This window comes from Anopheles arabiensis, chromosome X, assembly GCF_016920715.1.
Source record: "Anopheles arabiensis isolate DONGOLA chromosome X, AaraD3, whole genome shotgun sequence".
Lineage (NCBI taxonomy): Eukaryota > Metazoa > Arthropoda > Insecta > Diptera > Culicidae > Anopheles > Anopheles arabiensis.
The window spans coordinates 2,332,905-2,358,089 of record NC_053519.1 but is presented as its reverse complement, the minus strand read 5'-3'; the positions used below and the strand labels follow the sequence as shown (position 1 = coordinate 2,358,089).

Sequence of the window (25,185 nt, the reverse complement as noted above, 5' to 3'; positions counted from 1 at the left end):
ATATGAAGGTGCCTGCGCGAGGCAGCGATTGATCAGAATTTCAATCAACTAAACATGCCGGTACCATTTTTCCGCTGCAATTTCATCTCATTTTTCGTGAATGGCAGCTCAGCTATTTGTAAACTCATTAAAATTATTCAAATGTTTTTGTTCAAATATTTTATACTGATCTAGGTAAGGTGTACTTCGAAATCATTGGCTACGATACTCAATTAAAAAAAGGAACCAATGACGACCAACTGAGAGACATGAGGCGATTCCAAACCAAATCCTTACCGTGCCTGAAACCGGAAAAGAAGCCATATTGGTTAAGATACTGATTATGGACTCATGCCGATCTTGCACCTGTTACTGAACCTATACCGGTTCTGGAGCTGATACTAAACTCATGCCAATTCTGAAAAAGCTCCCGATTTAACAGGATTTTGAATCATATAAAGGACTACTTGATCCACTGGGTGGAATGTTTTTTAAAAATTAGGGGAAAAACGTTAACAATATTCCCCTATGTACTATCAAACCGCCTTAGCAGCGTTGCAAATATCCCCTAACCATTTGAAACATTCCTCCGAGTGGATCAAGTAGTAGTACTTGTTTCGGATTCGGAGCAAAACTTGAACCTGGTCCTCATCTGGAATCAGTTTCGGTTCCAAACGAATAACTGTTGCTCGACAAACCATATCCGCAGTACATGTGCAGCGTAGTAAGAGCGCAGGAATTTGAGCACAATTTGTATTGTGATACTGATGCTACACTAAACCCAAACAAATAGAGATCACTAGATATTGGATTTATTTCAGTTATGAATAAGAATAAAGCCTGATTGGACAACAGCGATAAAATTGAAATACTAGGAATATGTTTTGCCAATTCTTTGAGGCTTACTTTGACTAATTGAACTTGTAGAAGTAACAAAGTGAGTGAGAAGTAACGACGCATAAATTTGCACTGTTGGGTTTGACCAGAAAATTGAGCAACAAATATAATATCCATCAAAAACTCATTGTAGTTAACACAGACTTCTCAATTAAGATTAAGAAAAGCAGCAAAATAATCGAATAACTTGGTGCAAAATAAGGGATGAAAGTAACAAGTCGTCTCGAGTAATTACCGTATTTCAGCGGTATTTCAGCGGTACCCTTTTAGGTCAAAAGTGACCAAATAAGATCACTCAGCCATTTCATCCGAGCATGATGCATGGATATCTACAAAGATAATGCTGAAAAATTCAATGAGAGTTGCCAAGGAACAAGCAATAGTTTTGAAAACTATGGAAATACTGGTTCCTTAATTTGGCCATTCAAATTCATAAATAGGAACCGCTTAAGCATGAGTTCAAAGCTAAATTTGTTCAGAAAATACCAAAATAAGGCGATGGTAAACTGATAGAATTATATTATCTTGTGATAGAAGCATGAAAAAAATCGTCAGAAAGGTCGTTATACACGCTAAACTACGGTTTATAAAATGAAATTGAATGTCCAATTCACCTACCATTAGATGCACTCGAACTGAAACAATCACAACTCTGGTAGATACTATTGTATACTTGGAAAAACGAAGTATAAGTATTTTAAAAATAAAAAATAAATAAACAACGCCTTCCCTAGAGCAATAAAAGCGATTTTTTGGGATCGACGTAACGTTGCAGGTTTTAGGAATGACACTTAAATTTAAATTAATTTTTAAACTAATCAACGGAAATGTAATTGCGTGCTCATGACTATTACAAATAAAAGCACCACGAGATGGATCGCTCGCCTATGGCTATACTTTTGTTTTCTGCATCTTTAAAGCTTTTTGCCTACTTTTAGGCGTACTTAAACACTTGCTGTGGTCGATGATCACTGTGAGCTTTAAAAAATAGCTTTTTATCGCAGGAGGAGCCAAAGCTTTCACCAAAGGACCAAATTGAAGTTTGTTTCGAGATTATTTTACTTTATTTAGTGAAATTTTACCTCAAGTGATTCAACCACTGTGCTACTGGATAGTTTCCCTATGCAAAATGCATTATTATAAATCTCTTGACGTAGTTTTGATGCATTTGGAGTGGTTTAACATGAGGATGGGCTCTTCCAATATGTATCAACTTAAAAATAGTTCGCAATAAATCATATTCATAACATAATTGACATAAAATCTTGCCTAAAGCTGGTGAATAAAATAAAACCATTGTGACTAAATAAACCATTCGGTTGCCAATTTTAAACCGATGCAGGCAGTCGAAGCCGACGTAAATATTAAACAAATGACAGTTTGTGTCTCTTGAGCCACGTTTTTCCCCCTTAATTTAAAAGAAAACGCAACTAAATGGCACCTTAATTCGTCGCTGCGTGTCAAACCACTCATCAGCATGGCGCCACACATCACATGGCGCAGCGGGCAGGGGATTTGCACAAAACGGCGTGCGAAACCGTGCGTGTGAAGCTGCCATTTTGATGAGTTTCAAAACGAAAAAATGTATAATTTTCGTCTCCATCTGGTATGATAGGTTTCGGCTGCATGCGCACACGCACAGAGTATCAGCGAGAGGTACATAGTAGAAAAAAGAGAAAAAAAACAGACACACACACACACAAACACCAACGCATGACCCGATCGGCTGCGACCTGTCAGATCGCCCGTTATGGGCATAGTAATTTAGTTTTCAATTTCTCCTCGATTAAACCGGTTTTTTCGTGAGAAGATTTGCGGCGTGAGGGAGGAGGAGGAGTAGGGAGACAGGGTCGTCCGTCTCAGAGTTGATGGATTGGTGCAAATGTAATATTAAGTAGAAACGGAATAAAAGCATCACACAGCACACGGCAAAGCAATGAGCAAAAGAGCCTAAAAGGTGGGATGCGCGCCATTGTACACTTATCGACATCGATCGAGCGACTTACACGATCAAGCAAGCGCAAGCGACGAACCCGCCAAGGCTGCACTAGCGTGGCCCGCATCCACCAAAATGCACCATTAAGAGGGCACACAGCAACAATAACAAAAAAAATGCAGCCGGATTCAAGCCTTCAAAAAACAACCACTCTATTGACGTTACAGGTTGATCGTAATGGAAAATCGTGATCAATGGGGCTGAAATCGAAACCATTCGCACAGGGAGGAAGCGTTACGCGACAACGTTTCATTTTCGGGCCTGGTGATACCGTGACCCTTCAATACATCGGCGTTAATGACAGATTCGTTTGACCCGGCCGGAGAAGAAACGGCTAATGGATGGGTGTTCGAAGCGTCGATTTGTCTGCGGGTTGCTGCGAGAGCTGTTGGAGCAGCGTTCGAACCGACGCCGCGAATGCCGTAATGCTGAGGCTATGTGTGTGTGAATTTGTGTGACGTGTGTGTGCATTGTGCAACTCATAATACCCATGCCGGCCACCCACTTACCTCCCGGCCCCGGGAAGCACCAATGCGAACGAAGGGCTTTTCTTTGCGTGATTGCAATTTAGCTTACTGTATGCGCGCAGCGAATTCATTCTTCACTTTTACCGTGGGTGGGTACCCACGGTGTTGCCGCTGAAAGTGAGCGTTCTCAGGCTTGTGCAACGCTTTCATTCGCCCCCACCTCTAATGGCGGGAAATCAGGTTCAATCAGAAGAAGAAAGGGGGGGGGTGGTAGGGCAAGGAGAAAACTAAAAGCCAATGAAAGTGAAGTTTTCACAGCCGTGCCGCACAAACGTTTTCGTATTTGCATAGACACGGAACCTGCCGGCCGAGTGTACACATTCGGGCACTAAAAGGGGCAGAACGAAGGGAAGGAAGCCTGTCAAACAGATCCCACCAGCGAGGATCCTAAAATGGAGACTCTACGTTTTGCCGATGGAGTGGTCCGGTCCGGCATTCTTTGCCGCTCCAAAAATGCGTTCGGAAATTGTGTGTGTTTTTTTTTTTTTTGCAAACTCTCTGCCGCTGCGAACCGAAACCGATAGTGCAAACATGTCGAACCGGGGCATGTTTGCTGGGCCGTTCCGTTGGCGCATGCGAGGTGCGCGCATTTCGATTACACGATCTCGCCGAGGCGCTCGCGTGCGCGCCGTCTTGCGCGTTACGTTCCCATGCGCACCGTGGGTGAGATAACCAATCGAAATTGCACGTGTTTTCGTGCGGCCCGTGGCATAGCTTTCTCCTTTGCCGCATCGCGCCTTGCCCCCTTCCAGGCATGACGAACCCTTATCAGTTGGGGTTTTCGGTGCAATGGTAGCGCGCACTGATGCAAGTGCGTGACAAGCGAACTGTGTCGGGTCACCATCCCGACCAGTGTCAGGATCGGCTCAGTTGCGTTACACGAGAGAGAGAGAGAGAGAGAGCATGTCAAGGAGGATCAGGTCGTTTGCACAGAAAGGGCAAAGGACACGTCTGCAAAGCCAAAAACCCCCGGGCGGCCTCATTTCAATCGCTCCGGATATGTTTAATGCCACGCTGACAACTCATCAACAGGCACTTGGAACACGCCCAGCAATACAATTCCACCTAAGACGAGAGGGGGGGGGGGAGGGTTAAATGTCTTGGAAACTGATGGTACGATTACAGGTTTTTAAATTCTTTTTATAGGATGCAAGGGGCGCTGAAGTTCTGCCCAAGCGTGCCAGCGGGCGTTTTATTGAGGTTTCTGTTTTTAAACACCAGCAGCAAGTCCCCGCCTGCTCCGGGACGTTTCGGAATGTCTGATCGGCTTCGGATGGTTCTGGAATAGTTCCAACCAGCAATCTAAAACAACAAAGAAGACTACAAAGACCGCACACAAAGCCGAGCCGAAGACTCATTCATTGTTAGCGAGGCACCACCAAAACTAGAAGAAAGCACCCCAAAAATCAATAAAACTACAAACATGACCCCACCAGACCGGTGGGGCCGTTTGTTTGTGCCGTTGTTTTCTCCCAACCTGTAACGTCGTTCCCCGCTCGGGCGTCTGTGCTGTCTGTTGTCTACCCTTTAACAGCACGCACAAGAAGTACAAAAACCTCCAAAGCGGAGAGAGAGAGAGCGAGAAAGTGACGAAACTCGAGCGAAAGAAGGCGAAAGACACAAAACCGGGCACGAGGTACATGCGAGCGGATGAGAAGGAAGAAACACGCTTGCTTCTGGTGCTGGTGCCTGTGTGGTGTGTGCGCGGCCGGCACACATTTGTGGGCGAATGGTTGAGCGTGGCGCATCGTGCGCATCCATCCTCCCGAAGCGGCGCGTACATTGCTCAATGAACCGGAAGGACAGCCAGCAGGAACAGGCTGCAGCCGTATTGCGCAAACATCTACCAAGCTGATAGCGGATCTGTTGGTGTGACTGTGAGACCGTGTGTGTGTGTGTTTATGGTGCGATAGTGTTGTTGAGGTGGAGTATGAGAACAGACACCCTGAAGAAGCAGAGCACTTTCCTCGCGTTAGGAAGCGTATGAGCAGGAACGGGCATGGCAGCATGGAGCATTACCGTGTCGGTTTGGTGTGTTGCGCTGTGGTGTGGGCTTGCTGGTGTGTTATCTCCAGTGCGGGCAGCACCGATACCGTCCGCACCGGTGGAGGAGGTTAACAGCTCGCTAGATCCAGTCCAGTGGAAGGTGAGTGGAACTGTAAAGACGAGGCTGAAGTGATCATGCAACTATCAATCAAATTTCCCCAAACCTGCTCCACCGTCAACTGCTCCAAACACATCATCAACCAATCAGCAAGAAGCGTCCAGCGTTGGAGTTGGTTGTGAAGATAACGTTCTACGGTAAACACAGACCGACGAATTTCGTACTACAAATTACGGAGACTTGCGCGTGTTCATCGGCTAAGCCACGAACCTGATGCTACAGAAATGAACTGACTTGTGTTGGAAGAAGCGTGGCCTACCCTTGCACTGTTTGTTTTTGAGTTCTCAATAATCCTGTACGATGATGGGTGTGCATATTTTAATATCCTAACAGTTCGCCTTCCTGTGTCCGTGTGTGTTTGTGTGTGGCGTAATGCATTCTTTCCACCTTCACTCGCACCACCAGCCGCTCTGGGACCGCTGCAGGGCGCAATCGTTACGTACGCCTGCACGCATGACTAACGGCGAATTTCTGTTAAAAAAAACAAAACAGTGGCCAATTGAGGCAGCGTGGCGCGTTGAAGTGGTGAAAAAGTAAAAATTAATTCCTTCCCAAAACATACACACCAGGCGCACAAAACGAAAGTGAGCGAGCGAAACGCAACCGAAAGGAGGAAAAAGGAGATGCGCGTACTACCGCGGACGCCCTCTAGACGGACCACCATTCACTCAAGTCAAACCATGCCGCGACGATCACGGGTCGCTGAAGTTTGGTAACGGACATTCGTCATCGGAACACGGTCCACGGTCGTTGCTATCAATCAAAGGAAAGAAGAAATCGGGGACCCGCCAAAAAAAAAAAACAAGCACACCCTCATACACCACCGATGCGGGAATGCGGGACGGGGGATGACAGCGTTAAGACACAGACGACAGACGTCTCACGCAGGAGAATAAGATAAATAATAAAAAAAAACAAAAGTACAACCTGGTTGAATGGTTTGTCTTTTGCGTTTTTGGGAGGCCACGCATGTCACGGACACAGGCGAAAAAAGGGACGACCGGAGCTGGTGGATGAATGTATCGTTTGTTGCGTGTGCCGGCGTGGCTGGGATGACCAACCGGTAGAGGAAAGCGCTAGCCGTGATAGCAGGGGACACGCAACCGAGCCATTATTATCAAACACAATCTACATGTCGCAAAGTAACGTCCGCTACGACAATTGCGACGATTATCTTTGCACGGTAATGTCCAATTTTGGTGTTGTAGTTGGTGTCCAACGCGCGGTGCGACACGGTGTGAGTGGATGGTTAAACAAAGCACACTTTAAAGTGTGCCTTAGGAAGCCTTGCAGCCAATGGGGCGAAGAATGCGTGGGCTTTCTCCGGGCAGCAAGGGTCAAAACATGGGATTTTTTTTTTGTTTTACTTACGCAAGCGTTATCACCTTCACAGCGCTCCAGGATACTGAGCCACGCTAGCAAATCCCGCACCTGATGATGCTTTGCTTCTTCACACCCACAGGAAGCGGTCGGCGAGGAGGTGTACCGGGCGAAGCGCAAGTACCGACCAGAGGAGTGGGCCGCCGCTAACGCCGTCCTGGATCTGCTGGAGCAGCTCAGAAACGCCCGTAATCCGGCGTTCGCTCGCCGGATGCTGGCCACTACAACGACTACAACCACCACGACCACCACGACCACACCTGCGCCACCACCGACGACAAGCGCCGGACCACAGATAAAGCCACGGGCGGACAGAAGCTCGCGGCAGGAGGACGACGAGGTGCCGCAGTTCAACCCAGACGGGACGATCATGCTCCAGCTGCCGGGGAAGCTGTTTGGCAATGCGACCAACTTTGTGCTGGCGGCGGCCAAGCTGTTCGGCGACTTCATCACGGTAATTGCACCAGATGGCTTGACTGATTCCCAGTGGCTGATTCATTCCCTTTCTTTTGCTTTGCTTACGCTCCGCAGAACACGGCTATACGGACCGCCCGGTTTATGCAGCTCTTTCAACCGATTGCGGGTCGCCATTTGTTCATTCAAATACCGACACCCAGCCCGTCGGGAGTGGACTGAACCCGAAAGGATGCTGACGCGCTTTCGGAGCTGTATCGGATGAGCGGGATCGGCCCTGCGACGGAGCGCAATATGTGCGAGCGAGTGATTTACGCAACAGAGTGCAAGAGAGAGAGAGAGCGATAAATTATTTAATTCTAGACTAATTACAACACAACCAGGATACACAGAGCCAGGCTTAATAAATTATTACTGCCGCTTTCACCGTTCCCGTGGCGTGGCCCGGTTTTGGCTGTCCTCGGTTCGGTGGAGTGCGGCACACCGCGTTAAACATCCAGCTCCTTCGGGATGTCAATCATCAGATGGTATCCGAACAGGGGCTGAAAGAACCGCACCACCTGCGCAATACGCACCGAGGTACGCTGATGGTGGTGAATTGAGAAGAGAACAGAGAGAAAGAGAGAGAGAGAGAGAGAGTTGGTCAGCATGAGCTGTTGGTTCGTAAAGGCGAAAGGGCAACACGCTCCAACGCGGCTTACCGTTATTAAATCGGCGATAAAGTTACGCAAGCTCAGCGTTAGATTGGCGGTGGAGGAAAACAAATCACCCGGCAGATCCAACGACACCTGCTTGCGGTTGAAGGTGGGTATGTCATCGTACGGCACCTCGTTACCGGACGCGCTGATAGTGGTCGTCGTTGGTGCGTTCGTTGCAATGTCCTCCCTCTCCGTGGTGAACGATTCCGTCGAACCTGCCGACACACTGTTGCCTGCGGGATCCAGCCGGGATCCTGCACCGAGTGAGTTTAGCTCCGACGGCGCTACTAAGGATTTGCCGCACACGCACGCCTGCCACACGGTAAGATACCACACCGCTAAGGTCGCGGACGCCAAGACACTGTACCTAGGCTGCATTTTCTTTCCCCACGAAGACCCACACGCCCCGGAGGATGCAAGTCGACTGTAGAATCTGGCGGTAGAACTCAGATCCGATTGGCAGACAGGGGCTGTTCTAACGCACACAACGTCCACGCAAGAGTGCAGTAATAAAGCGACACAGGTGCATAATTCTGAGCGGAGGAGAACGGGCATGCACGGTACAGTGTCGAGGTCGCCTGCTTTGAAGTGGACCAGAAGTAGTGGTCGACCGTAATCGTTATGCGCATTCCAGCTCGGTTAGCGCTATACGAGACCTTTTTTTGTTGTTGCTGTTCTTTATGCTATCTCTGTAATACAATTCTAGTAAAGGCTGGTCAGAGTTTCTTTCCAGCGGATGCTTTTTTGCTTGGCTTACATCAATACAAATCGCTTTGGCGATGGAAAACTCAACGCCGACTTGGTTTTGAGTGTTTTTAGAAGCAAGCAAAGAACGATACAAACTAATGTCAGAATTCAATAGATGAACTCCCTTGCTTGGTCCATCGATTGGCCTATTTTTGGGCTGAAGCATAACTAAAGAATGTCAACTACGGTGTGTGAGGAACTTTTTCCAAAAAGCGCTCCGAGGAATTGTCCAGGAAGCCTCAAAGTCAGAAGATAAATGCCCTACTTTATGTGGCCGTCGAACCGGATGTGTGAAACCGTCGCAGCAACATTCATACAAAAAAGCAACTGATACAAATAACCTTGTTTTAGGGGTAACGGGTCGTGTTGGCCTATCCAGGCTTTCGATGTTGGCTTATTAAGTACCACGCAGTCGGTCAATCCTTGTTGAGGGCGACGGTCCATATGAGGTTTAAACCCACGATGGACATGTAGCTAAGATTTCCCAATTGACGATAGTACAGCAGGATCACCCGATGCAACAACAAAAAAAACCACTAATAAACTGAATAGTTGCATGACTGACACAAATTAATGTACTATTCAGGTCCAGAATTACAAAAGGGAGCAGTATCAGGGCCCGGAATGGAGTCGGGATCTGTTCCAGGTCCAATGTGCAAACTTAAGGACCAGTATGGGTTTGGGAGTAGTTTCAGTGCCCGAAGGTATATGTTACAATATTTGAATGGGATCAGGTTTTGATCAGGTTTGGAATCAGTTCCCGGTTCCCGGGGAATCAGGACCGATATAGGGTCAAGATCAATTCCAGGCGCGGTATGGGATCGGGATCAATTCCACAACCGGTATGGTGTCAGCATCAATTCCAGAGCCAAAGTAGGTTTATGAATAATTCAAAGAACTGTCTGGGATTGGAATCAGTTCCAGCACCAATATGAATGCTGTAAAATTCCAGAAACAACATGGGTTCGGATTCAGTCATGATCGGTTTGGGCTCAGTGAAAGTTCTGGTAGGGGATTAATGTCAGAACTGGTTTTTTGGAGCAGTTTCGTTACAGGTAAAAAGTCAAGATATATTCCAGGTCCAGTATGGGATCGGAGTCAGTTCCCAATAGGGTGTCAGGAGCTGTGAAAATTGGTAAGAGATTAGCATCAATTCTATGATCAGGTTCATAAATTCTAACGCCTGCGCAATAAATTTGACACCAACGGTTTGATTCTATAATTAGTGATTGCCTTGACATATCAACACAAGCTGTATGTCAATCGAAAGCTAACATTGTGTACTATAAGGTGTGTTTTGTAAATTTTATGAATAATGTTAAACTCGCTTGTTTTGTGGAAACGGATTAAGTGCATCTTAATGATCCGCGCCAGAAAGTGTCATCATTGAGTATGCTATGTGTTTCTTGAAAACCATGAAAACGATTCTTAATAAAAATGAAAACTGCATTAAAGGTTTTGTAGAAGTTCTAAGAAGAACATGCATGAAAAAAGTGAAACTATCTTACACAACCCTGTAACCTAACCAAATAAACGAGATAAAATGTTTGTAATGCCATTTCGGAGTACGCAGCACAATCTATTGAATAGTGACGAGTGTGATACGTTAAAAGCGATATGATCACTGACCATGTAGTTAGGGTAGATGGAAGGGGCGAAGGACCAATTTTTCACACACTCACATTTAAGTGGGCTTTGAAGCGCTCTACAGCAGGATTTTGGTTACCGTCAGCCCCCCTCCCCCTGGTTGATTGATTTGCTTCTGTGACGAATCGCTCAATTTGGGATGGTATTGGACACGCACTTTTGAACGCACTTTAACGCCCGACTGCGTGCGATGCACGTACTAAATTGTGTGTGTGTGCGTGTGTGTGATACTTATGACATTTAGTTTTCGCTTTTAAGGTAGTTAATTAGTTGCTAGAGAGAAGAAAAAATCGAGCAGGTAGTGTTCATGGACGCCACTTTTTAATTTGTGCGTGAGAGAGTGCCTAAATCCTGCGTAAACGGCATGAGAAGGGGCATGCGGTAAACAAGCAGCTGCTCGTGTGCGACCATCATTAGCGGTCGATCGATGGCGTCCTACGCACTGATGATTTGCTTCCGCTAATTAAATACATATTTTTGAGACAGCTTGAAAACAAAAACTAAAATCACATGAAAAGCAGGTCAAGGTTACCCTCCACAAGCATCGCGGTTACAATCATGCAGGAAAATTGAGTGGCGTTTGAGGTACAGAAGAGATCGTGGTCTCTCTCTCTCTCTCTCACACTCTCTCTCACCTGCTCACGGTAGAGCACGACTTCGTGACATGGCCCAATCAACAATTATTCTGCAGGATGCTCAGTCCCTGGCCGCACCCTCCGATCAATATAGATACCCAATCTTCGGCAGGTCTCGTTTCACCTGATCCAGTAATCAAGTTTGCTGTACTCACCTGCGCCTCGTTTCGAACTAGGGATCGCTGTCCAATACCAGCTTGGTGAGGCATGAGTCCGGCATCCTCACGACATTCCCCAGCCATCATATCCTGCCAGCCTTCACCATCGTCAGGATGCTCCGTACAGCTCACCAAACTCGTGGTTCATCCTTCTCCTCCACGATCCATGCTCGAACACACTGCCAAAGATGAAGCGGAGGATGCGTCGCTCAAACACGAATGACTCCTTCCAGGGCGATGTTGAAGAGTAGACATGAGAGCCAATTCGGACATCGTTCTGTGCAGTCGTAGGCCGCCTTGAAGTCGACGAATAGGTGATGCGTAGGGATTTGGAGTGCACGCACGATATCGATTCGACTCCAGCAAAATTGGAACCACTAAGTCTGCCTGGAGTTGGAGTCGCTCGAAGTCGTTCAGAGTCGTCTGTAGTCAGAGTCGCCACCGAACGATTTCGGACGACTCCAACATTTACCGATTCCGGACAACTCCGAGCTACTCCGGACGTCTCTAGACGATTCTGAAACGGATAATACTGTGTGGACCTACCATTCAAAGATCGTTCCGAAATTATCGGAGTTGGTTCGTGTTGTGGGCAGCCGTGCGTGCCGACCTCTGGACTTGCCGTGGCAGTTGCGCTGCCACCGGTCAACGTCCAGGGGGACGACAGTGTGTACTTGCACACTGTCGCACACACAAAGCGCGCAAGGCTTAGTGTGTGCCGAGCGCCGAGCAGAGTGTGTACGAAGGCCGATCGAGCAGGAGCTCTCGGCAGGGGCGCTCGGTGCGGCTGGTGCGCGGCCCATACAGTATACGTTTAAAGTGTTTGTTCATTATGTATTTTATTTATATCGTATGTTTAATAAGTGTTTAAATAAAGTAAAAGTGTTTAAACATAACAGTTCGAAATCAACTCCAGATATTTGCCAACATTACCCGTTACTAATCTGGCGCGCTTGACACTTCTGGAGGATCTTCCGAAGAGTAAAAATTTGATTGAGTGTGGATTTGCCTCCAACAAACCCAGCTTGGTATCTACCGACGATGTTTGTAGCAAGGAGCTAAACTTTTTGTAAACTGGGTGAATGACACCCAGCTTCCAATCTTCCGGTAGTTCCTCCTGGTTCCTGATTTTCAGGATCAGGATCATCAGGATTTCGACGACCCATCTTGAAAAGCTCGGCCGCCAGTCCATCACTATCTTATCACTAGACTTATCGCTCTAAAGCCGCTTGACGGCGCTGACAGTCTCATCCAGAGTTGGCAGGGGCATCACCTGTTCTATTAAGGTGCACCTTTCGATCATCACCCGCTCGTCTTCCAGGAGATTTCCTTCCGCATCCCGGCACATTGTGGTTTTAGGAGCAAATGCTTTTGCATTCTGCATTCTTCTTGGATAGTGCTCGTCTGCACTCTTCTTAAAAACATTCCTTTTCGAGTGGAGTTTTCGAGAGATGGAGGTGTAAAAGCTTTTCAAACATTGTACCGCGGATTGCATACTTTTAGGCGGAAAAGATCTACGCGTCGAAAGAAACGAGGAAATGGGGTTTCTTTCTTGCTAGCCATTAAACTCTACCGCCTGACTGCTGGTGTGAAGCCTTTATTGCTCGCTTACTGCTTAACACTTTCCGCCGCGTGCTCATAAACCATATCCATTACCTAACTAAACTTTTGCTATACAAAAAAAAGGTAGCTAGATTTCTGTTACAATAATCTTCACCATGTGTGTTTATGTTTCGTTGTCGTGCATGAAAACAGGCCATAATCGTACTCGTCTTTTCGTAATAAATAACTGAGTGAGTGTAATAGGAAACTGTAAAACCCGTGGCCGCCTAGCTTCAGATGTCGTTCGTGTCGGTTGCACTGGACAGCAGGTCGAGCACGAGGGCGGTGTCGGGCGTGGTCGTGCGGGCTGCCCGGGTCGTTGTGGTCGTACGCGGCGTCGTCGTGGTCGTCGTCGTCGTCGGGATCTCGATCGTGAGGTGCTTGCCGAACAGGGGCTGGAACACCCAGAAAAATTCGCCCGCCCGGCGTGCCGTGCTCTGTGAAGAGGGTAGCGCAAAAAGTTGCGCAAATTAGTTGCTTGGTGTGGTGTGGTTTCTATTTTCACGCATAATCTTGAATGTAAATCCGCCTTCCCTACCATGATGAGATCGCCGATGCGCCCCGATATGTTCGTCACCAGGGTAAACGAGCTGCCGAACAGCTCATCCGGCACCTGGAGGGACACCTTCTGCCGATCGAAGTCGGGCGTATCGTCCGTCGTTACCGAGACCGGTGCCTTGGTCGGGTGGATGGCGTCCTTGACCGCCTGGGCTGACTGCTTGCTAGCCTGCGCGGGACCAGAACAGAAACGAGACAAATTAATCGTCTAGATCGCAGACGGAGCACGGAGTACGCGAGTTATAATCGAATCAGTTTCCCTGTACCAGCCAACAAACATACGACATGCGACATGGTGGTGTGAGTGTTAGTGTTACTGTACGCCGATAATGTTTATTTGTTTGCAGAACGCTTGCACACATTGTTGCATCGTTACGTTTGCTCTCCCCTCGTTCGTAGAATTACAACCCAATACTGCCAAATAATTACACTAATTACAGACTTCATGCGTCCTTTCCGGTTCCATACCTCAACAAACAAACCCAGATTACCGCTTCGGCACGGATGAAAGGGAAACGAGGAGCAACAACCAAAAGTCAGTGAATCAACACACAGGGTACAGGGTAGATTTGTGAATAAGATTTGCATTTTATTAATCCATTATTTACACATAGAAGAAAATGAGACATACTAGAGCCCGTACGTATGGTTACTTTCGATGTTGGTTTTTTTTTTTTTGTAAAATGGTGACTGACTGAGCTGGAGTTCATCTGCACTGTGCCTCGAAGATACGTTGGTAGTTCTATTTTTCGCTAGCATACTAGTTGCATGTGTTTTGTGTTTGGCTATTGCTTGCTTTAGGCTTGCTCCTTCCTGCTTCATTCTCTTGCATCTTACTTTTGTGTTTTTTTTTTTTGTTCATTTTCGTTTGCTTGCCTAGAACCCCTACCACAACCAATCGTTTTAAATAGAGAGTAAGAAATACAAGCGCTCTTTCACCCAGTGTGCCCCACAAGCGACGAACCTTACGTTGGGAACGAGCCTTTAGTGTGTTTAGACGCTACTGTACTACAAATCAAAAGCCGCATTTATTCTACCTACAGCAGCACTCTCTTCGTGTAGGCAGTAGAAGGGAAGGAACTGTTTTGAAGGAACCGATTACAATAAAAAAAAACGAAAAATACAACAACTGCACAATTGCGATTTCCAGCGCATACACCAGTGATTGGCTCAAATGACACTTTTCGTTGCGTCAATAAAAAAGACGCCTTACCATCTTAAGCTCAAACAGACGGGATGAAAAATGATTCCTGCATGTATATATTGCGTATGTGTGTATGTGTGTGGCTTGATGAGCTGCAAAAGCTTGCTTTGCAAATGTAAATATTATGGGCTTATCTTATAAAAAAAAAACTGTAATTATTTTCCGGATACACCACTGTTATGCTATACTTCTGCACAGCACTGGATCTGGACTGTTACCTATGGGAGGATGATGCGCATGTTCCTAACCTCAAACTACAATTAATTCCCTCGTTACTAGCGATGTTTCTAGCTCTGTTTCTCTCCTTCTGTTTCTCGCTCGATCTTTTCTCGCAAACAATTCAGTAGCAAAGTCAGTAGAATTTGAATAACTTTGAATAATAACCAGGCTATAAAAACTAATAACCACAAATAACTAATGTCAACAAGTGGATAGAACGAAGACAGTAAAAGCTGTTTTGTTAGTGGCGAAAGAACAGAGTAGTGTAAGAGAGAAAGAATTCATAGACAGTGTAAAAGAAAGTCGATAGAAAGACGACAGATGTGAGTGGAAGTATGAAGAATGCATTATGTTTTAAAATCCCTTATCTGATCCCTCCTAGATTTTTTTTGTTATCTCCTCTTCTTGACTCCTTTTGCTAAGCTTCATGCCGGCTTTGCTAACAAACAAAACAAAACAACAACAGCCGTTCCTGTTGCATTTGGCGATCAAATTAAATAAAAGCATCAATTCCGATATCCTAACGTACGTTACGTTCAACGTGTGTGTGTATGTGTGTGTAAATGAATGAGCAATCAAGGGGATGAATGAATGTGTGTGTCTGCGAATATCTGAACAGCATGTGTTCGCAAGAGTCGCGGTTGCCCCGTTTGCAATAATGAGTGTTTTAGCGGGGACGCCCAGCCCGTTATCACTTCTCGTCACCCAACGCGACAGGGGGCCTAGCCGGGACACTTCCTCACAGACCGGTGGAGCTCTTGGGCGCAACGACGGGCCGTCTACTCGTCATCGTCGTGATCGCCGAGCGAAACCGTATTCGAGCCACCGTGCTGCGAGCCGGACGAGCCGGACAGGATCGGCCCGGACAGCTTCAGCAGCGACGAGACGATGTTGCCGAGCTGGGGCGCACCGCCGCCACCACCGTTGCCGTGATGGTCGTCGTCGCCGCCGTGGCCGCCGGATGAGCCGCCCAGGAAGCTGCCGCTGAGCGAACCGATCTTGGACGTGATGAACTGCACCTTCGGCGTGATGACGGACGAGATCAGCGACTGGAAGTCGGGCACCGGCTTCGGCGGCTCGATGTGGTGCTGCTTGTTCTTCTCAATGTTCGCGTGGTCCAGCTTGTCAATGAAGCGCGTCTTCGCGTCGATGAACGAGTTGATTTTCTACTCGATTTTGGGTTTCGGTTTTGTTTTTCGGGTTCGGGTTTTGGTTTGGTTGGAGGTTTTGCACGCATTTTGATTGACGGGATGGCGCATTCCAGCAGAGCAGGTGGAGAGGTGAATGGTAAGATACAGGGTGGACGGGAGATATGTTATTAGTGGTAGAAAACGGGTAGAAAGAGAGAGGTTGCGACATCAAACCTTGACACCAGTTTACAATGTACACCAGGAACGAGACAGACACGGTATCGTGAAGGTTCGTCGTTTAAAAAAGGAAAAGGAAGTATGGCACAAAATATTAAAATAAAACCGACAAATTTGACTATAAAGATATTCAATTGTAGTCTTGCCAAATGGAATTTCGTACGAAACGAAGTGCCCTCAGAGGAAGGAACTATTGGGTGAACTTCATCGGCCTACGAATCTGAGATACAGTGTCTGCCCAGTACCTTTGGAGATGATTCTGTACACCAAGCCATGGAAAATAGTAAGATGTACGTTTAGAAGTGCATAGGAAAATGGGAAAAGGGTAAAAAAGGAGTCTGTTTTACAGCCCCTCAAGGCTGACGGAGGAGTTAAGGGGCGGAGTGTGTGATGGTCGTATTCAGTATCAGTATCCAGCAACAGTCTAAGTCTGTTTTGTTACAGCTTTCCAGCGTCCAAAAAACTATTGTCTCGCAATGGAACCTTGCATAATGGAGCCTACACAGGTACGTGTATCTTTTCTGTTTACAGTTTAAAATCTCGTTGAACTTGAAAATTGAAAGCGCTCGATTTCTCAAACCAACCACACCGACCGTCCGTATCTAATCTTCGAGTAGCGTTGACACAAAAATAAACTAAAAAAAAATGAGCTCTCAAATGCGGTTACTAAGCTGGGGTCAACTACTTTCATCCTGCCCGTCCTACGGCCAGTGCAACCTACCCGGGCCAAGTGGGGAGCTCAACTTAACGACCTTAACCGAAAAATCACGCACAGCTTACTGACCGAGTGAGACAGTTTCCGAGCGTGGCCGCAACGACCCAGCCATGGGCGGTTTCTAACGTGCTAATGGGAATAAAGACTTTAAAGAGGGAGGAGGAACGGGTAAGCCTTAGTCGGTTGGTGACCAAATGAAATGAACAACAAAACTGAAAACGGCAACCTCCATATCGATTAGCGAAGCGCTTGCTGCCTGCAGCCTGACACTTCAATGGCTCAATGTTTGTTGTGGGTTGCGTTTATCTATAGGTGAGCTTGTATTGTACGGTTTTCTTTTTTGTTTGTGAAAATTTGAATCTTTGCTGCTCCACTTTGCTGCCTTCATTAATCCATGAATGATTCATTAATCAATCAGCGGGTTCGTCGCTTGCAGTCTTTCGATGCGTGTCGCGATTGAACGAAGCCCAACAGGTTACTAAACGCTAGCGAAGGTCGTCCCTGGTGTATACGGTGCATACGTACAGTGTGGCGTAATAGAAAGTGAAACGTACAGCGCGTTTACAAAGAAATAGAGCGTTCTAACTGTTGCATTAATAAAAAAAACACAAACCACTCATTAAATCAACCCGCTTTTTGTTGAGCAGCAAAACAAGGGGAAAAGGAGTAAGTCTACGATACACCGATAGACTGATACAGAAGGATGGGGCGGGGAGAGGGGCTGCAAAATCTCGTTAAACTGGAATGTGGACCAGGCACATGTAAGGGTTTTCCTGCATCTGCCCAATGTTCAACCATTTGGCGTCGTGGCTCGCCACCACCATTGCATTCTGGTTAGCGATACTGACCGCTTGAAGGCCAGCTGGTGTCTTTTCTTGTCTAGTGTCGGTTGCGTACCAGTTTTGTAACTACTAGGAATTAAAATAGAGGCTCGCTTTGCCAGGAAGCAAAGCTCAGCGCCCGTAATCGGATGTAGCGCTTGGTTGGGGGAGCCTTTACAGTCCTAGAGGGGTTGCTTGTTGCAGTCGATGGAATGTAGACAGTATAGGGGCATTCTTGTTACAATTGTCAGCGTACAGCATCTCCGTGTTGTTAAGGATATGAATTAAAGACACCAAACCACCATTACAAACCAGTGCCTGCACTATCCACAGAGCTACAAACTAATGATTAGTAACAACAACAAAAAAGCTGAGCGGGAAAGAGGGAGCCAGGAGTTGTGAAGCTACTAAAGAGAGGTATTTCAACTAATGCATGTACTCACTCCAAACACGAATCCTAGGATGGCGTTCTTGGTTTCGTACTTCGGGTCGGGAACTTTGCGCTTGTCACGGTCAAGGTCGTCGCCGATGGCTACCGCATCCTGTATGGAAGAGGCCGGGAGAAAGCGAAGAGAAACGAAAAAAGAAAAGGAAGAAACAAACATTGCGTATAAGGCGAGAGGACGAGGCGAGCAAGTAAAGGTGTGTTGCGAAGCGCTACAAAGACACAGGAGCGAGCGAGCGAAGAGTGTAGAAACTACAATGGTGAAAATGAGTGCACACCCCTGAGTGCATGCGCTCTCTCACACGAGCGCGAATGATGCGGCATACTAAGCTGTAAGCTAAGTGGTACAGTATTAGTGAACTACCCGTACGCAGAACCTGTAGCGTCAATAGCGCTGAAGAAGCGAGAGGAGAAATGCGTAAAAACAACATACACACACACACACACACACACGCACAATAAAAACAGCAAGCGGAATAGTGCTGCAAGTATTCGGGAAGTAGATGGGCGCGCGTGAAAGTGCAAAGTATGCAGTAACACTCGGCACAAGCACGGCCCACGTAACGCAATCCCTTCAGCGCGAGTGAAGAGTGAGAGTGAAGCGCACCCAATTAGGTCAGGCTGGCACCGCTTGTCCGACACAAAAATAAACACCACACAAAGGAAAAAACAGCTCAAGGAGAAAGCACGTGCAAAAGTGTAACGAAGATGGCGGCGAACGCAGGAAGAGAGAGAGAGAGAGAGAGAGCTTGTGCGTGTACGCGAGTGTGCGAAGCATGAGGAAGTGTGATCGAGGATGGCCCGCGGTAGACGAAGAAGATCCACACGCACGCCGATGCCGTTACGGCATCGCACGGATTTGGGGCACTCGTTACTCGGGGCGTTACGTCAGGCCCGGTCGTTGGTATACGCTGACCGCAGCGCTCGATTTCACACACCGAAAGCGAAAGGGAGGAGCGAACAGTCTGGATGCGCATCGGTGTCGGGGGGCTTTTATTTTTGCCCCACAGCAAACCTGTTTCGAGCACCCTCGTGCCGATGCTTGGGTGAGTGTGCGACTGCCTAATGAGATAATTGGAGGTGTTTTGTTGTCATCGGCTGGAGAGATCTATAAATGTGTGATAAATGATCTGCAAGCCTGTTGCTTCTTCACCATTCGGCCATTTTTGAGAAGTGCAAGAACAGTCTGCCTATGACGCAACAATGCTTTTTTGGTTGGCCTTTTTTGGCCCCCCTTTCTTCCTTTGCGCAAATTCAAAGCGCATTTTGGTAGGCTCCAGAAAATGGCTAAATCATTCCAACCATGATGTCACCCTTCTAGCGGATGCTGTTTTTTTGAAGTGGTTTTGTTCCCCCCTCCCTTCCAGGACTGAAGTACACGTGCGGCCAAGTGGCGACGATGTGTTGGACGGTAACTGGCAGAGCAGAGCCGCTCCAACCAACACGGTGCTTTTGTGCCGGCTTGAGTCCGCTTACGTCGGATCCTTTTACATCACTTCTGGTACAGCACGGTATTGCACGGAGGTAAACGATTGCACTCTATACTACACACGCGCAAAAAGGGGGAAAGGAAATTTATGGCTGCTTGTTTTTATGGCAACAGGGTACACTTAGCAAGCTGTACACAAAAACTGTCTGCTCCAATCCAAAACGGAAGAGTAGCCCAGGTGTCTGAAGAGAGCTGTTGTCCGTTAACCACGAGCGATATGAAGCAATCCGGCAGCGCGGCCACGCTGATGTAAGGCCGCTGGGTCGTGCTTGTCATCATGGCGCCCAAAAGCGACCCAGTGATCCAGAAGCAAAGCCTAGCCTCGCTTATCAGATCGCTTATCGGGTTCGTCGCTTGCAGCGCAGAAGCTAACGAAGACCCTCCAAGTTACGCAAAATGCACTGCGATCGAGTTCATTGGCCGACCTGAATCCGTTCCAAGTGTGACCTTCAACTAACGCAGGAAGCATACTTTCCCCTACACACACACAGCCACAAACGCGCGTGCGTTCGGGATGCTCTGCCGTGTTTTCGTGAAACAGGTGTTTTCGTCATCGTCTGTCACTGCTGCTGCTCTTGTAACAGATCTGAGCAATGTCTTGCTCACCTCGAGCCGGATAGCGCACACGAAAAGTGGTCCGCAAAAAAAAGGAGACAGAGAGAGCAGAGAAGAAAAGCAAGCAAGACGCCCAACTTTAAGATAAAACGTCGTGCTCGCTTCACATTATGCAATGGGCGCGTTCACGCGTGCAACGTGGTGGCGTGCAGTTTTTTTTTTTTTTGTTGTGTGGGCCTATGGGTTACGGTTTCATTTCACTTTCACGTGCTTCTTTTCAGGGTTAACATACTGGTTCTGCGTTGTTGTGGGGCATTTTTATGTCCTCCATTTTTGGAGGGTGCTGATTAATGACGAACGCGACGCAACCCCAAAATCACTCCGCGCACCGTGGAAGCTGTGTGTGTTGAGCCGATACGCTACTCCGAAATGAACCGCGAATTGGCAAATCGGTCACGAAAAGCGGTGCATACGGTCCCGTTTCGGTTCTGTTACTTTCACAGCCTCCAACTGGGCAAACGGCGCCTTTTCGCTGCACTTTCCGCTGGTGCTTCGTGCCAGCAGTGGGTGTCTTGAGCCCTTGCTTGCTGTGAGTGAGCCGGCGTGTGTGTGTGTGTGTGTGTGGAAGGTGTCGTATGATCGATGCAACAGTTTTGCAAATCCAAAACCTGTTCGACACGGCCAATGAGGCAATGGGTGGGGGGGAGGTAATGAGAAAGAAAGACAACTCCGTTCGGTGGCAGGGAAAAGGCGACGACCGCAAGGAGCATTATTACAGCAACATTCTAATGAATGCATGGGTCGATTTTATGGTTTTTTTTTGCCTTCTATTTGTTTGCCTTCGGAGCACACACACACACGGGGCATTTTGTAGTGACCTCATGTGTGTGTGTGTGTGTGTTCGGATAGCGAAATAATCGCTTTTTTCCATTCACAGCTCGCCACACGGCGTTGCGTTGCATTCGGGTGTGCAAGGTTTTCTTTTTTTTGCTTGCTCGTTGCCTTCGCTGCTTGCATTACAGTGCATTGAGAGGGTACACACCCAAAGAACTCGATCCGCCCGTAGTGAAGCACGAGAAGCTGGAAAGCAAAAGGAGCTGGCTTGGCGCGAATATTGCAACCGAAGTGGAAAAGCCAAAGTAAACGCAATGCCCCTTTACAAAGGCGCTGGGGAAGGGAGGCCGCGACCGTGTTCTAGCATGGGTGGCGGGTGTGTATGGGGTTGGTTTATGCAAAAAGAGAAATGAAACAATGCTGAAATCAATATACAGCAATACAATCGCACCGATTGCTTCACATGCAAGGGTGCAGGACTCGCCAACTCGTTTTTCTGCAAACAAGGACTATTCCGTTGCCAACAGCTCTCCAATTGTCAATTTGCTATTATTTGCTATTTTAATAAGTCAAAATTCAAAGTCTTGACCCAGCCGCTGCCGATCAATGCGGAATCCGTTGCTACCCATACCAATACGGCGCCAAAGACGTAAGTCACGCAGGCGCTGCTGCCTATGACCGCCCGAGTCGCCCTCAAAACCCATGCTTTGAGGCCGCCCCCAGCTGGTGGCATAAAAAGGAACCGGTTTGAATGCGGTGGGGGGGGGAGGAGAGGGGACCGATCGAAAACGGACCTGCAGCAGCAGCAGCCATTGAGCAAACGGAGCCAGTCCTAACCCCCTTCGCACATTCGCGCCAGCCCTGGAAGGAGATTAGGCAACTGCGCGCTGCATGAACAGTGCAAGAACCGTCGTGGAGTTTGGAGCAGCTGCGCTCGCATATGGTTGGGATAGGTTAGGGAGGACTTTGGAGCTCCAGCACAGACAATCCAATGATAGAGCAGAACGCCCTTAGCACCCCAAACGGCTGACATTGAGCAATGGCCCTCCCGGTTGAGGTTAGGCGCCGTGAGAAAACCTCCACAGCACCGCGCCGAGGATGCACTGCGTGCCGTGTGGTCACGCATTAACAATGAGGCAATCGAGCAGGTGGGGGAGGGGGGGGGTTATGGGAGGTCATATGCGAGAAGATGATGCGATGCATGGAACTTATGGCACCTTCAGCACACGTACAGACGCACTTAAACACGCGCACACACACAGACACACTTTTCTCTATCGACCAAATTGCACCACAACGTTTTTCGATGGATTTCCTTCCCTTTTTTGTTGCCTAAAACGAATCCCACCAAGGGATGAGCAACGCTTGTGTGTGTATTGTGAAATGTGTTACGTGTGTGTGTGTATCTGTATCACCATGCCATGTGGACCAGAACGGACAAGGAATTGTGGCACTAACCTGGGACGCTAGCGGGTTGACGGCGGATTCGGCGTCTGCGATGACTTCCACCTCGTCGCCGCGCTTGACGCGCACGTTCGGGGCGGCGAGCGCCACACCGGCGCACAGGGCGAGGGTGAGGATCGTCACCGCACTGCTCCAGCTGTGAAACGGCTTCATCGCGATCAGCTGCTGTTGGTGGCTGCTGTACGGCTGGATTTGATTGCTGATCTCTGTTCCGGAGGCTTTCTGTGCAGGTTGGTTTTGTTTTTTGGGAGTTTTGTGTTGTGTCGTGGGCATTCCGGAACCAATTCCCACACAGGAGCACATGCAAGTAGAGGGCAATAAGCGGAAATGTTGAAGGAACAAAAAAGATTAGATTAGGATATTCTAGATCAAGAGAGAGAGAGAGAGACTAGATGATAAAACTTTGTGTTGCGGTGAAGTTGCGAAAAGTTGAGCAAATAAACTCCACACAGCAAAAATGCCAAACAAACAAACTAATGCCACTTGGGCGCGTTTACCCTGGGGCTCGATGGATTGCGCTGGTTGCGTCGATCGGGCGGTGTGCTATGGCAAGCCGTGTCTGCGACGCTACACTGCGCAGATGCAAGTGACTCTAACAGCTCCAAACACTCAAATGATCACGGTTCGATCGGGTGGCTGGTGTTTTGCTCTGCGCGTGCTCGGGTGCCCCCCAAGAAGCCCACGCCAGCCACGTGATGGACGGAATCGGGCGCCAAACACACCGCTCTCTTTCACTGTCTCTCTCTCTCTCTCTTTCTCTCCCTCCCCCTCTTTTTATCTCGCTCTCTCTGTCTCTCTCGCTCGCTATCACCGAGGTGTATTTCGCGACGCCCGAAGTCTCCTTTCCGAAAGACCTTCACCGGTAGCCCCACACACACGCACCGTCGCCCAACGGGGTCCAACAAACACCTGGAGAAGGGAGTGGGGGCAGCCCAACCACCCAAAACCTCCGATTCTCGTGTGTGTGTGTGGCCATAAAGCGCTACAACAACAAAACACCGATGAAGAAAATACTAAAACCCGAAGCCGAAGCCTATCGCCCGATTAGTGGCAAGGGCTTGATTACGGTTTCGTACGCCCCACCCGGTGGGGTGTTGGGGGATTTGCTGTCTTCACCTGCACACACGGAGATGGCGCTTTTCCACCGACACTTGTGAAAAACTAGCTCTCCCTTCCATCCAATCTAATGCGGCACACGCCCGACGCCCCGATCTTGCCAGCCGAATGCCGATGCCCGGACGAGTTTGTGCATTTCACCACGGCCAAATTCACCACGGCGGCACCGGTTCGTTGGGGTGGGGAGACCTTGGCGGGGAGACCTTGTGGGCTCTTGTGTGTGCTTTGATCGGGGACGGGAATCGGTCGATTTATCTCCAAATGTAGCGCGTACATGATTCGGCCTCACTTTGCCACTGCGGGCGTACGACCTATTTCGCCTAAACTTACCCTTGCTGGCGGGGAAGCGGCTGCCACTATCGGGATCGCAGGACACGAACGTAAACAAACAACAACAACAACAACAACAAAAAGGTCAGAACTCGTTCTTGCCACTGTTAGATCGAACTAATTGGCACGCTTTTGCACGCCTTGCACGCCTGTCGAGCTGTGTGTTAGTCGCTGGCGCCGCACAGTGGTAAATGATTGCCTTACTAAAGTGGACGCCCGTATTTCTACTCTTTCGAAGCCGGTCTTTCCGTTGCGTTAGGAGCGCACGGGTAGCTAAACACACACCCGCAGACACACACACGCACAGACACACACACCGTCTTGGCTTATTGCAGAACGCCGCACGTCCTTCCCAACAAACTCACACACTCTGCCGCTGCTCCCGCCATCTCGGTTGCATCTTGTTTCGCATTCGCACAATGAAAGGGTGCATTCGAAGGGCTTGTGGTGCAGAAAGAAAGGGAGCGAGAGAGAGAGTGAGAAAAGAAGGGGGAGGGGGTAGTGTGTGATAGATCAATCTCCAAAAAAAACACAACTTCCAAGCTCTAGATGGCAAATACGAGGCGCCAACAATACTGATCGATTTGGATGATGCGCGCGCGAACGAGAGAGATACAAAGAGGGATTGAGAGAGAGGGTGTAACAGAAAGTGTGTGAGAGAGAGAGAGACTGCGATAGAGGAGGAGAGAGGAGTAGTTTAGGCTTACGTGTGGGGGAGAGAAGAAAGATGACGGTACAAGAACCACGCTGTGAAGTCTTTTGAAAAGAAGGAGACTCGATCGGTGGCGATTCGATCAACATGCGAAAAAGGAACGAGAAGAAAAAGCTCATCAAGATGTCAAATGAGCGGTTCAATCTTCTCCACTGTGTCCCGGGTTGTACAACAGAAGCGTTCAGCTTGTGAGACACAGCCATCTAATATCTCCCTTAATGACTAGCGAGTAGACTTGTGATATGCTCTCTGGAGCGCATCCACGACTCTGATCCGACTTCGCCTATTGTTAGTCCGATTTCGACTCCGGCAAAATGGGAACCACTAGTTCCGCGCGGAGTTGGAATCGTACGGTGTCGCCTGAAGTCGTTTGGATTTGGAGTCGTCCGGAAGCGTCCTGAGTCGTCATGAGTAGTCCTGGGCCGTCTTGCGTTGTTCAGAATCGCTCGGAGTTGTCCAGAGTCGACCGGAATCAGTGTCAGTCGTAGTCAATTTAAGTCGTCCGATGCAAT

The 25,185-nt window shown here is 48.2% G+C and overlaps 3 protein-coding genes across 8 annotated transcripts; 1 reads left to right on the top strand and 2 right to left on the bottom strand.

The window, feature by feature from the left end:
- The first annotated feature begins 5,135 nt into the window (after nt 1–5,135).
- Nucleotides 5,136–7,857, top strand: LOC120905983. Its single transcript, XM_040317368.1, has 3 exons — nt 5,136–5,545; nt 7,026–7,397; nt 7,475–7,857. Exons 1-3 carry the CDS (start codon nt 5,399–5,401, stop codon nt 7,577–7,579), a joined length of 624 nt encoding a protein of 207 aa, XP_040173302.1. The 5' UTR covers nt 5,136–5,398; the 3' UTR covers nt 7,580–7,857.
- On the bottom strand, nt 7,668–8,517 carry LOC120905984. The gene is made up of 2 exons (XM_040317369.1): nt 8,059–8,517; nt 7,668–7,941 (listed from the first exon to the last, which is right to left on the bottom strand). Exons 1-2 carry the CDS (start codon nt 8,431–8,433, stop codon nt 7,846–7,848), a joined length of 471 nt encoding a protein of 156 aa, XP_040173303.1. The 5' UTR covers nt 8,434–8,517; the 3' UTR covers nt 7,668–7,845.
- A 4,304-nt stretch (nt 8,518–12,821) lies between these two features.
- Nucleotides 12,822–24,170, bottom strand: LOC120906397. 6 transcript variants are annotated; one of them, XM_040318024.1, is made up of 5 exons: nt 23,962–24,170; nt 22,510–22,733; nt 18,172–18,270; nt 13,383–13,571; nt 12,822–13,281 (listed from the first exon to the last, which is right to left on the bottom strand). In XM_040318024.1, the coding sequence occupies exons 2-5, from the start codon at nt 22,666–22,668 to the stop codon at nt 13,078–13,080; spliced, it is 651 nt and encodes a 216-aa protein (XP_040173958.1). In that variant the 5' UTR covers nt 22,669–22,733; nt 23,962–24,170; the 3' UTR covers nt 12,822–13,077. The 6 variants fall into 6 exon arrangements, with proteins under 6 accessions (XP_040173958.1, XP_040173956.1, XP_040173957.1 ...); XM_040318022.1 differs by having other exon boundaries at nt 22,510–22,737; nt 23,962–24,168; XM_040318023.1 differs by lacking the exon at nt 23,962–24,170 and adding an exon at nt 23,013–23,391.
- Nucleotides 24,171–25,185: the final 1,015 nt, after the last annotated feature.

What these genes read in the sequence shown, in the direction of transcription:
- LOC120906397 (XM_040318024.1), bottom strand. Translation starts at nt 22,668, where the DNA reads ATGAAGCCGTTTCACAGCTGGAGCAGTGCGGTGACGATCCTCACCCTC. An exon ending in TCCTAGGATTCGTGTTTGGA is followed by an intron (nt 13,572 to 18,171) that starts GTGAGTACATGC and finishes GGTCCCGCGCAG; the next exon opens with GCTAGCAAGCAGTCAGCCCA. An exon ending in GCATCGGCGATCTCATCATG is followed by an intron (nt 13,282 to 13,382) that starts GTAGGGAAGGCG and finishes CCCTCTTCACAG; the next exon opens with AGCACGGCACGCCGGGCGGG.
- LOC120905983 (XM_040317368.1), top strand. Translation starts at nt 5,399, where the DNA reads ATGGCAGCATGGAGCATTACCGTGTCGGTTTGGTGTGTTGCGCTGTGG. An exon ending in TAGATCCAGTCCAGTGGAAG is followed by an intron (nt 5,546 to 7,025) that starts GTGAGTGGAACT and finishes TCACACCCACAG; the next exon opens with GAAGCGGTCGGCGAGGAGGT. An exon ending in TGTTCGGCGACTTCATCACG is followed by an intron (nt 7,398 to 7,474) that starts GTAATTGCACCA and finishes TACGCTCCGCAG; the next exon opens with AACACGGCTATACGGACCGC.
- LOC120905984 (XM_040317369.1), bottom strand. Translation starts at nt 8,433, where the DNA reads ATGCAGCCTAGGTACAGTGTCTTGGCGTCCGCGACCTTAGCGGTGTGG. An exon ending in TTATCGCCGATTTAATAACG is followed by an intron (nt 7,942 to 8,058) that starts GTAAGCCGCGTT and finishes CACCACCATCAG; the next exon opens with CGTACCTCGGTGCGTATTGC.